The following is a 13,752-nucleotide window of genomic DNA, read 5'->3' on the forward strand; positions in this document are numbered from 1 at the left end:
TCATCAAATGTCTAATTTTTGTTTACTTCACTATCATTCAAATAGTTTATTAATTTATTTCACAAAAATTGTTAGAACTAAAAAATTGTTTTAAATAAAAATAAATTTAAAAAATAAAACTCCGATGCCACGGAGCGAAACACTGACTACATCCTACATCCTATTATTATATCGGGAGAAAGCGGATGACTTAGATTTACGATTACAGTTGGTATTATATTATTTTTACTTTGTGCTGCAGTGTTACAGATTTTGGAAATCGGAATTATTCGGTTGAGGTACCGATTTACGATTTATCGGACGATTTTTAAAAAATCGGATGATTAATCGGCAATTTATCGGAAATCGGTTAAATCGGAGAAATATTTTTGACTGATTTTTGAACGATTTACGGGGGATTTTTGAAAAATGGACCAATTTTTATTATAAAGCTATGTGGTGGGTAAGTTTTAGTTTAGAATGTAGCTATTGTATTGGCAGTCGCTCTGACCCCGTATATGTACCACACTACTGTATGTAACAGGGGGTGGGGTAGATTTGAAAATTGTAAGAGTCGAAGACAGGGGAAGCTCTGCTGCAATCCGAATAACTTGTTAATGGCTACGTTCTCTCTGCCGCCACCAAAACACATCTATCTGTAAGTGATTTCATGTACCCTAATAATTACTAATATGCGGAATAAAGGGACACTGAAATGGTTGTAAATTTGGTTGGCTTTTAACAATTGGTTACAAGAAATCACCAATTACTAAATTATTAGGCTAATTTATTTTCTCATAAATCAATCATAATCTGTCCCATGTACATTTTCAGTTGATACATATACACTACGTGTGTTTTTGGCATTTAATATCACAGTTAGTTCTCTCTCATGGTTAAATGTCTATTTCGTAGTTTTTTGAAACACCCATCTTGCTGATGACAAGGATCCTTTAGAGCAGAAAGATGGCATATCAACTAACTGAGCAGAAAAGTAAGATGATATGTGAATTTTTAATAATTGTACATTTGTAATGTTTGTTGAAGAATGAGTATAGTAGTCCCCTCTCCTCAACTATTGGCCTTATTAGAGCTCAGATTCCTATTATGAAAAATCTTTTATTTGCATCTTCCACTACTTGTCATTTTCAAATCTATCTGCTGCAAAAAATAATTCTCCCATCTGTTATTGAACATAATACTCCCTCTCTCCCATTTAGTAATCAGGATAAATTATACTTTAAATATGTTAAAATTTTATGCATATGGTATTGTTTGGGTTTAGATATAGACACTAGCGAAATTGCACCAGTGCTGCTACCACAAACTAAAAAATGATAGTAGTTAAACAAGATGGGGTTACCGTGCCAGAGAAACTGAAAAAGTACTAGAATTAGGAAAGATGATTAATGAAGGGAGGTGCTGAAACATTAGTTGCCTTCATCTGGCTTACTGTTAATATGTTACATTTTTCGGGGAAAAAATTCCTTGGTGACTTCCATTTTGTTGGTGCATTTACCTTGTTTCAAGAATGTATTGAATTAAGAACCTGATCACCTAGCTTCTACCTTAAAACTGTCTTATTCTTTTGACTTACATCCTAGTTTAAAGCCTATTTTCTATGTTATTCTGAAAATCTGATGGTTATCCTTGTTTATGTACTTAAACGAAAACAATACTAAAGTTTCAAATTCTCCAAATTTTAGAATAACAAGTATTCAAGTATTGGGAACATTTTATAATCTGGAAAATAAATAGAACAAGAACAATTTTCATACAATAAATTTGTTTTAGGGATGAAGGGGTGATACAGAACGAAAGAATATTGATTTGTATTTATTTTATATATTTAGTTAGAAATAGATTTGATTGTGATTTGATATATAGTGTCATATATATAAGGATTAGTATGAATATTCTATATTATAGTAGAGAATAAGAAAAGGATTTGTTTCCTGTATTAGGAAGATTTTACTTGGTGGTCAAGTTTAAGGAGTTTATATAAACAATTGTAATCTGATTTATTATATAGAATTGATTGATTATTATTGAATTGAGATTGTTCTCTCTTGTTATGGGTTGCGATCCTAACAAACTTCTTTTCTGCGGTTGAGAAACCTAAGGGTAGTGATTCTTCTTCGGTTGGATCGCCTTAGGTGTGGTTTTTTTGCGGTTAATCCACAAATATCTATCCTTTTTACCCGTTTTAATACCTGTCCTGCATCAAGGGGTTGATGTTTATAAATCGGTGAGATAAATATTGCAGTCGGTATATTAAACTACCAAGTCTCACCTTAATTTTTATAAGAATTGATAGATCAGATAATAATATTGTCTTAAATGTATAAGTTGCAATGTAATACACTAATACTAGAACTCGTGTATGTACTCGGTTCTAGCATTAAGACCAAGTGTTACCTTACCTAAACAGGCAAGTTAAATTGTAAACTTTCTTTGTTCTTTTATTTTTTAGCAGTTAACAAGTCGATTTAGAATTCTTTAAAGCATCTTCTCTTTTGAGCTTTTAAAAACAAGCATTTCTTGTTTCTGGCATCTGCTGCAATTGGTTTCTATTTACAAAGTCTTCACGTAAAGTTGGCTTTAGGTTTCTTCTGAGCATCCTTTAACCTTGCTTTCTGTCTCGGAAAAGGTTTCCTCCAGCTTCTATGTTTTTAAATTATCAGCAGAAGATTTCTAAATATTAGCAGAGTTTGTGGACAAAAAGGCATGAATCAGAGATAAGTCTGCTGATCCAGATGTTTGCTGATTGATGTCTGCTTGTTCAACTAATTTTTGGAAGGCTACGCAAGTTGAATGTTTGCTTATTCAGAGTCTTCTCATCAATGATCGCACCCTATATCAAGTCTTTTGTTTTTAGAAGTTTTCTTATCTTGAAGTTAGAATGACTTTGCCCATTATATGTCTGCTCTATTGACATAGAATTAGAGACTTGATCAGGAGTACAGTTGTTTTACAACTTTATGGGAGACTAGTTAGATTATCTTTTATTGATTTTACATGATGAACATCTAGCACTTTCGGTGTTATTTATATGATGAATAAACGATAATCAGAACATTAAATGTACGAAACTCATGCAGTCTGGTCATAAATTATTTAAACCCTATAAAAGGATGATGGAGTTAAAATTGACTTGGAGAAAGATGACATAAAAGTAGCAGCCACTTGGTTTGTATTCATACCCACCGAGCCTCTCTCCGAGACAGTGCCCAAATCTTGGTTTTCGTTTTTCTTGTGATGGGCCACATCGGTCGATGACATAAAATTTATTCGAGGAATAACGATAGGGTTATCAGTCAACATGGACTCTTTTCTTTGATGGATAATTTAAATCCCTTTGTGCATAACTATCTTTTCCCATTTCTATCAATACTAAACATTTTTACTATCTCTGTTTATTGTTATTCTTATACCGATGGTTGTCTGTGATTTCATAAAGTTTGATGATTTGTCTTAAATTTGCAGAAATTGGATTTGGGTTAATTGGCTTTGGATTCTTCTTTTCATTTCTTGCTGTGGTCCTTTTCTTTGATAGAGGGTTGTTAGCATTAGCAAATGTAAGTAATTATGTACTGTAAAAATGTGATATCAAGTTTGTGAGAATTATTCTTGTTAAATGAATCTTACTGTAACTGTTGGCTGTCTAAATCTGCAATAACTTACCTTTTTCCCATCAGATATTTTTCTTGGCTGGTGTAGTGCTATTACTGAGTTGGCGTTCGACTTTGCAACTCTTCACAAAAAAAGTAAACTACAAGGTACTGAATAAGACTCATTGTTGATTTCTTGGTATCAATATGTTTTGTTTCTAGGACAACAGAAAGTGTCACTAACTCTGCAATTTCCAGTAGATTATATGAAGACATCGTTGGATGGGATACAGCTGCCGCAATGAAATATTGCGGATGGTGTATCCCATTCCCAACCAAGATAATTTGCCTATGAAGAATATATGAATATATATATATATATATATATATATATATATATATATAGGCAAGTGGTCCATTAGAAACCACTAAAATCGAAACTCAAATGGAAACCACGAGAAACAACCCCTATATGACATCACCCACCCTAGATCACATAACCTATTCGGGGCCTACTTCCGGCCCCCAAAATTAATCCCGGGCCCACTAAGCCTCACCAAGGCTCGAATCATAATCCTAGATAGGCTCCAGACATGCAAAATAGACCCCAATGGGCCCTAGTAGGCCCCACTAGGCCCCTCCCCGATCCCAACCTAACCCTACCAAGGCCCATCCTCGTGGCCCACCCTTGGGCCCCACTACCGATCCTATCATTCTAAAAGTTAAGTTTTTATTTAGTTTCTCTTTTAGTGGTTTCAATTGGAGTAGCCCCCTATTATATATATATTTTAATTAATTACGAAAAAGTGTAGGGCGCTGTGTAGTTTACGAAGGTGCCAATGTTGAGCTTTTTCTTTTTCCGGACATAACTATTCACATACTGTTGAGGGTTTTTGAATTCCCCATTGTAGTATATCACATCTCTGACATGGCTGCTTTGGACTTGTGCCACTTAAGTCCAACTTTAACCAAGCTGAATGTTAGCAAACATGAGCACCAGATCAAGCTAGTGAAGTAGTCTATTTAAAATGTGTCCCATTAATTAGTTGTAGGACTGAAACTAAGTTTTATCCTTGATTTAAATCAGCTGAAGCTTGAGTTACGTTCAACTAAGCTTGACTCTCTTATTTTTATTTTATTTTATTGCTAAACTAGGTGAAAAACCCGCGCTCCGCGCAGTTGTCAAAAACATGTTGTGAATTACATTTTTTGACGATAAAGATAGTTGATTTTCAATAAAAAATTATTTATTAATGTATTATGTAGTGTGATATAATACATCTATAGTGAAATTTTACTTGTTAAATAGTTGTAATTCTATTTTGTATATTAAAAAATTTGAGTGAAAGGACTCTTTTAGTACTCATCATGCTCATTTTTAATTAAAAAGTTATTTGTATAATCAAAATACCAGCGGTGTAGTAATATGTCAGAACTATATCTAAGAATTGCGAACATGACTTCTATATTTCTATTGGTCATGCTTACCTCTTTACTAAAAAATTCTTTGTATCATTAAAATATCAGCGACATAGTAATATAAACGAACTTTATCTAAGAATCACGACTGGGATTTCTATATTTGTATTATTTATGCTTCTCTCTTAACCAAAAACTTTGTATAATAAAAATATTAGCGATATAGTAATATGTGAAAACTATATCTAAGAATTGCGAAAGGAACTCCTATATTTCTATTGGTCATGCTTATCTTTAAATTGATTTTTTTTTTGTATAATCAAATATTAGCGATATAATAATATGTGCGAACTATATCTAAGAATCACTAACAGGACTCCCATATTTCTATTGGTCATGCTTATCTCTTAACTAAAATTTTCTTTGTATAATCAAAATATCAGCGATATATTAATATGTGATAATTTTATCTAAGAATTGTTAATGGGACTCCTATGTTTCTAGTGGTCATGCTTATTTCTTAACTAAAAGTTTCTTTGTGTAATCAAAATATTTATATTTCTATTGGTCTGATAATTTCTTAATATAATCTAAATATCATCGATTTAGTAATATGTGCAAACTATATCTAAGAATCGTGAACGGGACTCCTATATTTCTATAGGTCATGCTTATCCCTTAGCTAAAAACTTCTTTGTATAATCAAAATATCTGAAATTTAGTAATATATGTGAACTAAATATAAGAATCACTATTTAGCAATCTGTAGGCTGTTGACCTCCTTTTGTTCCAGCAAGATTTGTTTAGCAAAATATCTTATTAGCAGTAAATATAATAAGGGAGCCATGAAGCGATTTGTTCCAACTTACAAAGATTATAACCCTATGAGAGTTGACTCAATGCAAAATACATGTTTTCAGATATGGCTGTGTTCACTTACGCGGCATGAAAGGACTATGAAAATTAGACCTAGGCAACAAATGATAGTTGACTACAACAGTGATAACATTCAGACTGATTTGCTTTAAAAAATCATCATGAAAGCACATGAACGAGAAGAAGGGTTGTTAAACTGAGTAAAAAACTTCGGACTAACCCAAGCTTGCATCCCTTCATCCCTTCTCTGCACTACACATCATGCGTGTTTGCTCACAGGTTCCGCACAGATTCTACTTCCCCTCGATAACACTGAGCTTGTAACCTGTAATGGTATTGTCAATAAAATATGTAAATAATATACGAATATCTTTGAAATTTTAAGAATATGAATGGCAATTAAAAATATTTATTTTTAAAAATTTAATAGTTCTCATTTATAATATCTCCTTGCAACTTTTTTTGTAGTGCAACATGCACATCATTTGTTGGAGTTCAATTTTATTCCATCCTCCTCAAATTTTAGCTTTAAACTTTAGTAGTTTCTTGAAAATACTTTAATACAACTATTATTATTTTTTAGTAATTTATGGTTTGGATAAACCATTTTCAAGGTAATCATGTAGCATTAACAATTCAAAAGAAAAATACATCGTTAAATTTAATTTTCATGAAAATTATATTATAGTTATATTTTGTCATGATTTCCTCATCGGAAATCGATCCATAGTGACTTTAGATTCCTTTTTCCTACAAAATAATTCCCAAAATTCTATCCACATTCGATAATTAATTTAGGTTATTAACTTTGAAAATGTTAAAAATTTACTAGCATAAATTTTTTTATAGTATAATTAAAAAAATAATAAGGATAATAATAACCTTTTTTTCCTTTGCATTTTTAATAAAAAATATTACTAAAATATATATCAATATAAATAATTTAGAATATAATTTTGTTCTTTCTTTCAATAATTCATAAATTGGCATCAAGAGTTCCTAAATTAAACTCAATAAATTATAACCAAAAACAAAAAATTGATAATAAAAAGAGAAGTACATGATGCCATTAGTTCACAATTACGAATATATGCCTCTTTAGTAAAGAATTTTTCTGTACTGATTTCTATTAAGACTTTAATCTGAGTCTACTTAATTATATCAATGGCTACATTTTACATATCAATTTTAAATATAATTGTGTATCATCATCGTATAATACTCATTAACTACGGCTAATGAAAATCCTCCGATTTACTTCGGAGCAATCTTTTTTGACCCTTGAACCTTTAAATGCTTTCACTATGATTTTGATAGTGATACACTATTATTTTGATAGTGATGCACTATGATTTTGATAGCTATACACTAAATGTTTAGAACAACAATATAGTTGATATATAAAAAATTGTTTACGATGCAACTTTTGGGTTTAACCTCCATCCTCCCAACTGCATTCAGTTTCTATCGTCTCCTTATATATTTCCGATTCACCTTTACAAGTGTGCGTGTGGGTATGTCTGCATATTACATTATTACTCATGCACATACGTACAAACAATAACAACAATTTTACAAGACGTTGGTCAATTTGATCATGAAACTACATTTTCTTGCAAGTAGTAAATCATACGAAAAAAACAGTATATTTGTTAATTAAGCACTCTTGAATTCCCTCAACCTCAAGAACAATATAACAACACTCCCCGACTGTGATTTTGTGCTCATCAAGATAAACTATTAACACAAAAGAAGCAAATCTACTAAGCCTACAAACTCCTCTGAACACTTGAACTTAACACTTAGTTTTACACGGCCATAATTTACATTTTATAAAGAAATCAAATCATTAACACTGCAAGCAGAGCATAGAAAATGACACATTCTTGTATCAGTCAACAACTTACATCTAAGAGTAATTCTTCAATCGTCTCCGGTTCAGTGTCATCATATTCTTCTCCAAAGCCAATAAAAGTGCAAAGTACTAAGTTGAGCTATTCAAACGCGCCAATCCTTCTGACAACTCCGCCATAGAAATTTTATGTTGAATGAGCATGAGCATCAACCTGAACACAGTAAAGTCCCTTAGCTTGAAAATAAATAGAAAAGCTTTAACAAAAACTGAAAAGATTCTTGATTTGATTACTGAAGAGCACAAATGTCTTCAAAGAAATGGTGGTACCTTATGGTGGTATCTTTTCATGCCGAAAATAACGAGAGGATGTAAATCATCACTGTTATAAGGTAACAGGGATTTATATGTAAACAACAATTCTAATATCTCCTGCCAGCCTGACCTATAACCTATACGGTAACTGAAAATGAGAATATTGACATAAAATAGATGAATTTTACCTGTTGATATGACTTGTATTAAATAGGATAGGCAACTAATTAAGGTACATGCATCCAAACAGACAGTAGTCAGTATATGAATGCGATAAAACTTGGATGCCTAGGAAAGTAGCAAAAATAAATAGCTGATTCGGTAGACGGCCATGTCATGCACGTGGGATTTTACTTTATACAGATTTATATAAATTTTGACTCTCTGATCTTGAGCTCAGCTCAGTAATCCTCATCTAACTAGAACCGTAAAGAGTCGAGAGCCAACTTTCGATTTGAGGTTAGATCACAGAAGCAAGGCTGGCTACATGCCTAGAGTACAGAATTTCATGGAAAGGGTTGCGTCTTTTCAAAATTTAATAAGATAAAATCAGGATCCGGTTATGTATTATTTTTGTCACACACAAACAAATATATATATATATATATATACACAGCCCTTTCTTCAAGAGAGAACCCTCTTATATAGAGAACCTTAGAGAATCCTTAATTCTATTATAGAATTTCATCAAAAATTGTAAAATTTTATCTCAAAAAATATAATTTTTTTTGCTAATTTAGAATAATAATTATATTTGAATATAATAAAAAGTTTAACAATTGAAATTTGAAAAAAAGTTCATTTTAAATTTGATTCTACTGTAGAATAATTTTGGATAGGTGTGATTTTCTATGATTCTACTATTGAACCACTTTAAACTCTTTCAAAAAATTTTAATTATTTTTTAAATAAAAAAATTGTACAACTTCGTTTTTAATTTAGTAATTAAAATTTGTAATTATATATGATGAAAAATGAAATAATTATGTATTTATAATTTTTAAATAATGGTTCTCTACATCAGGATTATGTAATTTAGTGATTGCCAGTAATTTAGTGATTTCTTATATGTAATTTAGTGATAGCAGCTAAATTGTTAAAACATAATTTATTTTTATATTTAGTGATTTTTAGTATGTAGACTAGTGATTTAGTGATAATTTAGTTGGACTGACGAATGGCCAAACTTGATAACTTATATTGTATATATGAGCCAATAACCCCAAATTGCTTGATACTAGCTTTTACTTGATTGTCTCACTTTATCAGTTTTTCCTTCTCCTTCTTTAGAGCTGACAACCATATAGTGATTCTCAAAAACAGAGGAGCCCTGAATTGAGAATATTTCTGACCATGCATTATGTGTGGTGATATAATTATAAGGAAATATAGAATGAACCTCTATCTGATTATCTAGTTTATCAAGAACTTTGTGCAACTATTTTACGGTGGAAGAGAACTAGAAATATAGAATGAACCTCTATTTGATGATCTAGTTTACCAAGATTTGTGAGGTTATTTGCACCTATAATTGTTGATCTCCAGAAAGTGTTAATGATAGTGATATTTTCATCTTAAAAGAAGTTGTATCATACATGCTTGATCATGGGTTGTAGTAGCAGGAGCAGTAGATACACTGGTTGGTATATGTAGTAGTTTTTCTACCGTGTCCGAGATAGTGAAGAGTTTTCATGTTCTGCCCATCAACCACAAAATTGTACTGAAATTCTTCTCGAATGTATATTAAATTGTCATACAAGTGCTGCATGTTCAAGAATAATTTTAAGTTTTAGGAGTGAAGGTTAGTATTAATAAAGGACCTTTTCCTTTTCTCTTGCATTTGATGATGTGCCTTGTTTCACATAGGTCTGATATCTTTTTTCTGTGCCTGTTAATCAACAATTCTCGCAAGAAATGAGAATAGTGTTGTTTGCTCGAAACATCTGGTCTTTATCCTCGGAAGCACAAGTATTAGAAGATATATAGTGTTTGACCTAAAAGAGAAGGCTTCTGATTTTAGTGTTTCGAGTGTTCCCAGAAAGGACCCTGTTTGGAAACTTTTAAAAATATACTGATTTTGCTCACATTTTCATGCTTCCTAACAATACTTACAACTCACAATCGTGCACTAGTTTTCTGATCTATAAAAAAACTTCCATATATTTGTTACTGTTAAATTTATCAAACTAACCAATCAGAAAAAGCTAGCAGTCAATGTTCTGGGAGAATATAAATTTTTTTATTTGTCGAAATCACGAGGAGAGAGAGGAGAGACTATTATTGTGAGTCTGTGACTCTGTAGTGTTGTGTGAGAAGTTGCGCCAAGAGTAGAAAGTGGAAAACAAGTGTCTGCTTGTAGGTTGTCAAAGTCAGTAAGAATGGGAGGATACGATGTGATACATAAGAATCCAGAGTTCCTGAGTGAAGACTACTCTCAGCCTGTTATTGATCATTGCACTTGAACATAACATGTAAATTTTTTTTGTTTGGCTTGTTTTCAGTTTTGGGGAATTCAAACTTATGAACAAAGTAGAAACAAGATAGCTGAAACTACGCACAGAAGGCTTTCTGGCTGTGCAAGTATATATGTACCATGACTCTAGAATTTGCTTATTATTTCATACGTTCTACTCCTTTTCTAGTAACTCCAGGCGCATCAAGTGTTAACATGCCTATTCATTATGTTCTAAGAATAAGTGTAACTGCAGTAGATGCCAGATGCCATCTGATATTCTTCCCCTCCCTACGATGCAGGGTTCTGTTTGCTTCCTTCTTGGGCTCTTCTTCATATTTTTTCGGTGGCCAATAGTTGGTATAATCTTTGAAATTTATGCCTTTGTTGTAATATTCGGGTTAGTATCTACTAAAACCTTTCCAACTTGATAATTAATATTTTGTACAAGTATGTCTAAAGTTCTCTGATTTTTCTCTTAGAGGTTTTTGGTCCTCGGTCAAAGTGTTCCTATATCAGATTCCAGTTTTGGGATTGATTCTTCAATTTCCTGTTACAGTAAGTTGTTGTCTTACTTCGTTCTTTGGTATGCATATCCAACTTTCCTGCAATCTAGTAGTATAACTCTGTTCATGTTGCTCTTCCTTTAGATTTCAAGATTGCATTTGAACAGGAACAATTTTTTTTATTGTCTTAAAAATTAAATAGAACATGCTGTACTGATTTCCTTCCCTCTTAACTAACTTTTGGTTTAGTAGAGAAAATAGAATATATGATGGTGAAGAATGATGATAGGTACCTACCCTAACTTCTTGACTTGCCTCTTCTATTCCTGAGGAGGTGACGTTTGATATCTTTCAAGTTTCCTGATATGAAACCAGCAATTGACACTTTGTTGCGACATCCTCTCATTTGCTACAAGTTGAGTAGTAGACCAACAAATTAAGCACAATATTTAATACAATTGCACTAGCTGTACTATATTGGTAGACAGACATATGCAAGCGTTAAGTTTGATCTTTTTGAACAAATTTTTAATATATGTGCTAGCTTATTATGACCCCATTTCTTCTAGACAATAAAAAAAACATGTATTACAGATTAACAGTTGTCCTTTGCCTTGGGCGGATTAACTGGTTTCTGTTTTTGTCGGTAAATTGGTAAAATTGCCACTGAACTTTTCTACCAGTAGATGATTTACTAGTTTTAGCGAACTTCCTGTTCTTTTTTTGGTCGTGTGAAGGATAAAAAGGCGCTTCACAGTTAAGCGCATGTCCTTGGTTTGAAGTTTTTGTTCGAGGTCGGGTAGTTAGGTCACCTAACATTAGTGGTGTAGGATCTGGGGAAACCTCATGAGATTATAGTTTAATAGCTGTTCCATGGAGAAATTTTTAGTCACTGAAAATCTTAATCTGTTTCAATTGCAGGTACTCGATCGTTTAAGGAGGTCTGGCTGATATTCAGTTCATTTTGGATTCTCTATTCTCAAACCTAAGGATTATAGTCAGCCAACTATTCACTACTTACTGAAGCCACCATATTTTGGAAATGTCCAACTACACTTGAATATGTTTCGAAGAGGGGATTCCACCTCACATTTATGCTTTAAGAACTGAAGCTACTTATGCTCTAAATCTGAATGTTGTAATGCCCTCACTTGATAGTTTTTATCCCTGCTGTGTAAAATCTGTGGCGTATACACTTGTGTAGGCTGTGGGACAAGTTTAATCTGTTTTGTAAATGAAACTTGACTAAAATAACCAGTCTTGTTTTTTGGCCAATTATAGGCGGTGGATTAAACATTTAGCCCCCGAGTATTACACCGAACATGCATAGTGAATGAAGTATTTTGTAATTTGTAACTGAGAGTGAGCATTTCCCGGTTCAGAACGGAGAAATGAACCGATCAAAAATTAAGGTTCCGATTTGGTTTTTAACTAATTTGGGTCCGGTTTGATTCTTGTTTTCTAGAAATTTCAGTTCTCCGTTCGGTTCTTAACATATTAGAACCGTAAGAATCGAATCGAACAGTATATAAATGAATAAATACAAATATATATATATATATAAATATAGGTATATATATTACGTATTATGTTTATTTATTTATAATATTATAATCATTTTTTTTAAAAATATGATTTTAGTTGTATTGCTTGTTTCTTTAAATATATATGGAGTTTTGAATATTTTTATAAATATTTTTTTCTTAAATAGAAAGTAATTGAATTCGAAATGACTCACCATTAATAAAAATCTTCTTTTAGTAAGTTACCCTTAATAAATAATTAAAACTACTTAAAATTTAAAAAGTTAGAATATAAAATATTATGCAAAATAAATAAATATGAAATAATATATAAATTCGGTTCGAAACCGAACCAAAACTTACGGTTCGGTTCCGGTTCGGTTCTTACATATAAATGGGTCCGATCCGGTTCTTGCAATATTCCTATTTCTGTTCTCGGTTCTTTCGGTTCAAGTACGGTTCGGTCCTGTTCTAATCCGTTGCTCACCCCTATTTGTACCGACTTCTTATTAACAAAATTCCTGATACGTAATACGCATCTCAAGTGGGAGTATATCTAAGTATATATAATAAAACATAATATGCCTCTAAGTTAGATATATCTAAGTATATATCTCAAGTGGGAACTGATATTTATAAAACTTTATCAAACTGAAAATATTTAATTTTAGGAGAATATTATACAATGTTATCAAATTATTATAATAAGAAATATTAGAGTCGTAATGAAAGAAACTTAAAAACGATTTTAATAACGACATAATTACAATTTTTCTTTCGAATTCTTGAAAAAAATTCATGAATATCAATAATAAGTCTTTACAATTTATAATTTATTTTTATGTTACAACCATGATTGATACTCGGTTGCGTAAAAACTATGTATGGAGTGAGAATATTATATATAAATTATTGCAATTTATTATGTAATTTTAATTTTTGAATAATTATAAATGCATGTTATTTAAGTAATAAATTGCCTCACTAGATGTTAATAATGATTATACATGTACATAAATCAGATATTTAGCATATAAATAATTGAAATAATCGTAATTTACTAAGAAATGTAACTTGCAATAATTTATATGCTGACACACACAGACATATAACTTAATCTTACTATGTTAACAGAATTTTAAATAAAAAACTACGTTTAAAAAACTAACATTTTTTCATAAATACATACGTTGAATTTCAAAAACTAACATTTTTCATT

General features: G+C 31.5%; 1 protein-coding gene across 1 annotated transcript; it reads left to right on the forward strand.

Moving 5' to 3' along the window:
- Positions 1-462: 462 nt before the first annotated feature.
- On the forward strand, positions 463-12,310 carry LOC141687254 (vesicle transport protein GOT1). The gene is made up of 7 exons (XM_074492461.1): positions 463-637; positions 895-973; positions 3,466-3,557; positions 3,678-3,758; positions 10,807-10,904; positions 10,987-11,062; positions 11,932-12,310. The coding sequence occupies exons 2-7, from the start codon at positions 946-948 to the stop codon at positions 11,959-11,961; spliced, it is 405 nt and encodes a 134-aa protein (XP_074348562.1). The 5' UTR covers positions 463-637; positions 895-945; the 3' UTR covers positions 11,962-12,310.
- The last annotated feature ends 1,442 nt before the right edge of the window (positions 12,311-13,752 follow it).

The sequence above is a fragment of the Apium graveolens genome, chromosome 9 (genome assembly GCF_009905375.1).
Source record: "Apium graveolens cultivar Ventura chromosome 9, ASM990537v1, whole genome shotgun sequence".
Lineage (NCBI taxonomy): Eukaryota > Viridiplantae > Streptophyta > Magnoliopsida > Apiales > Apiaceae > Apium > Apium graveolens.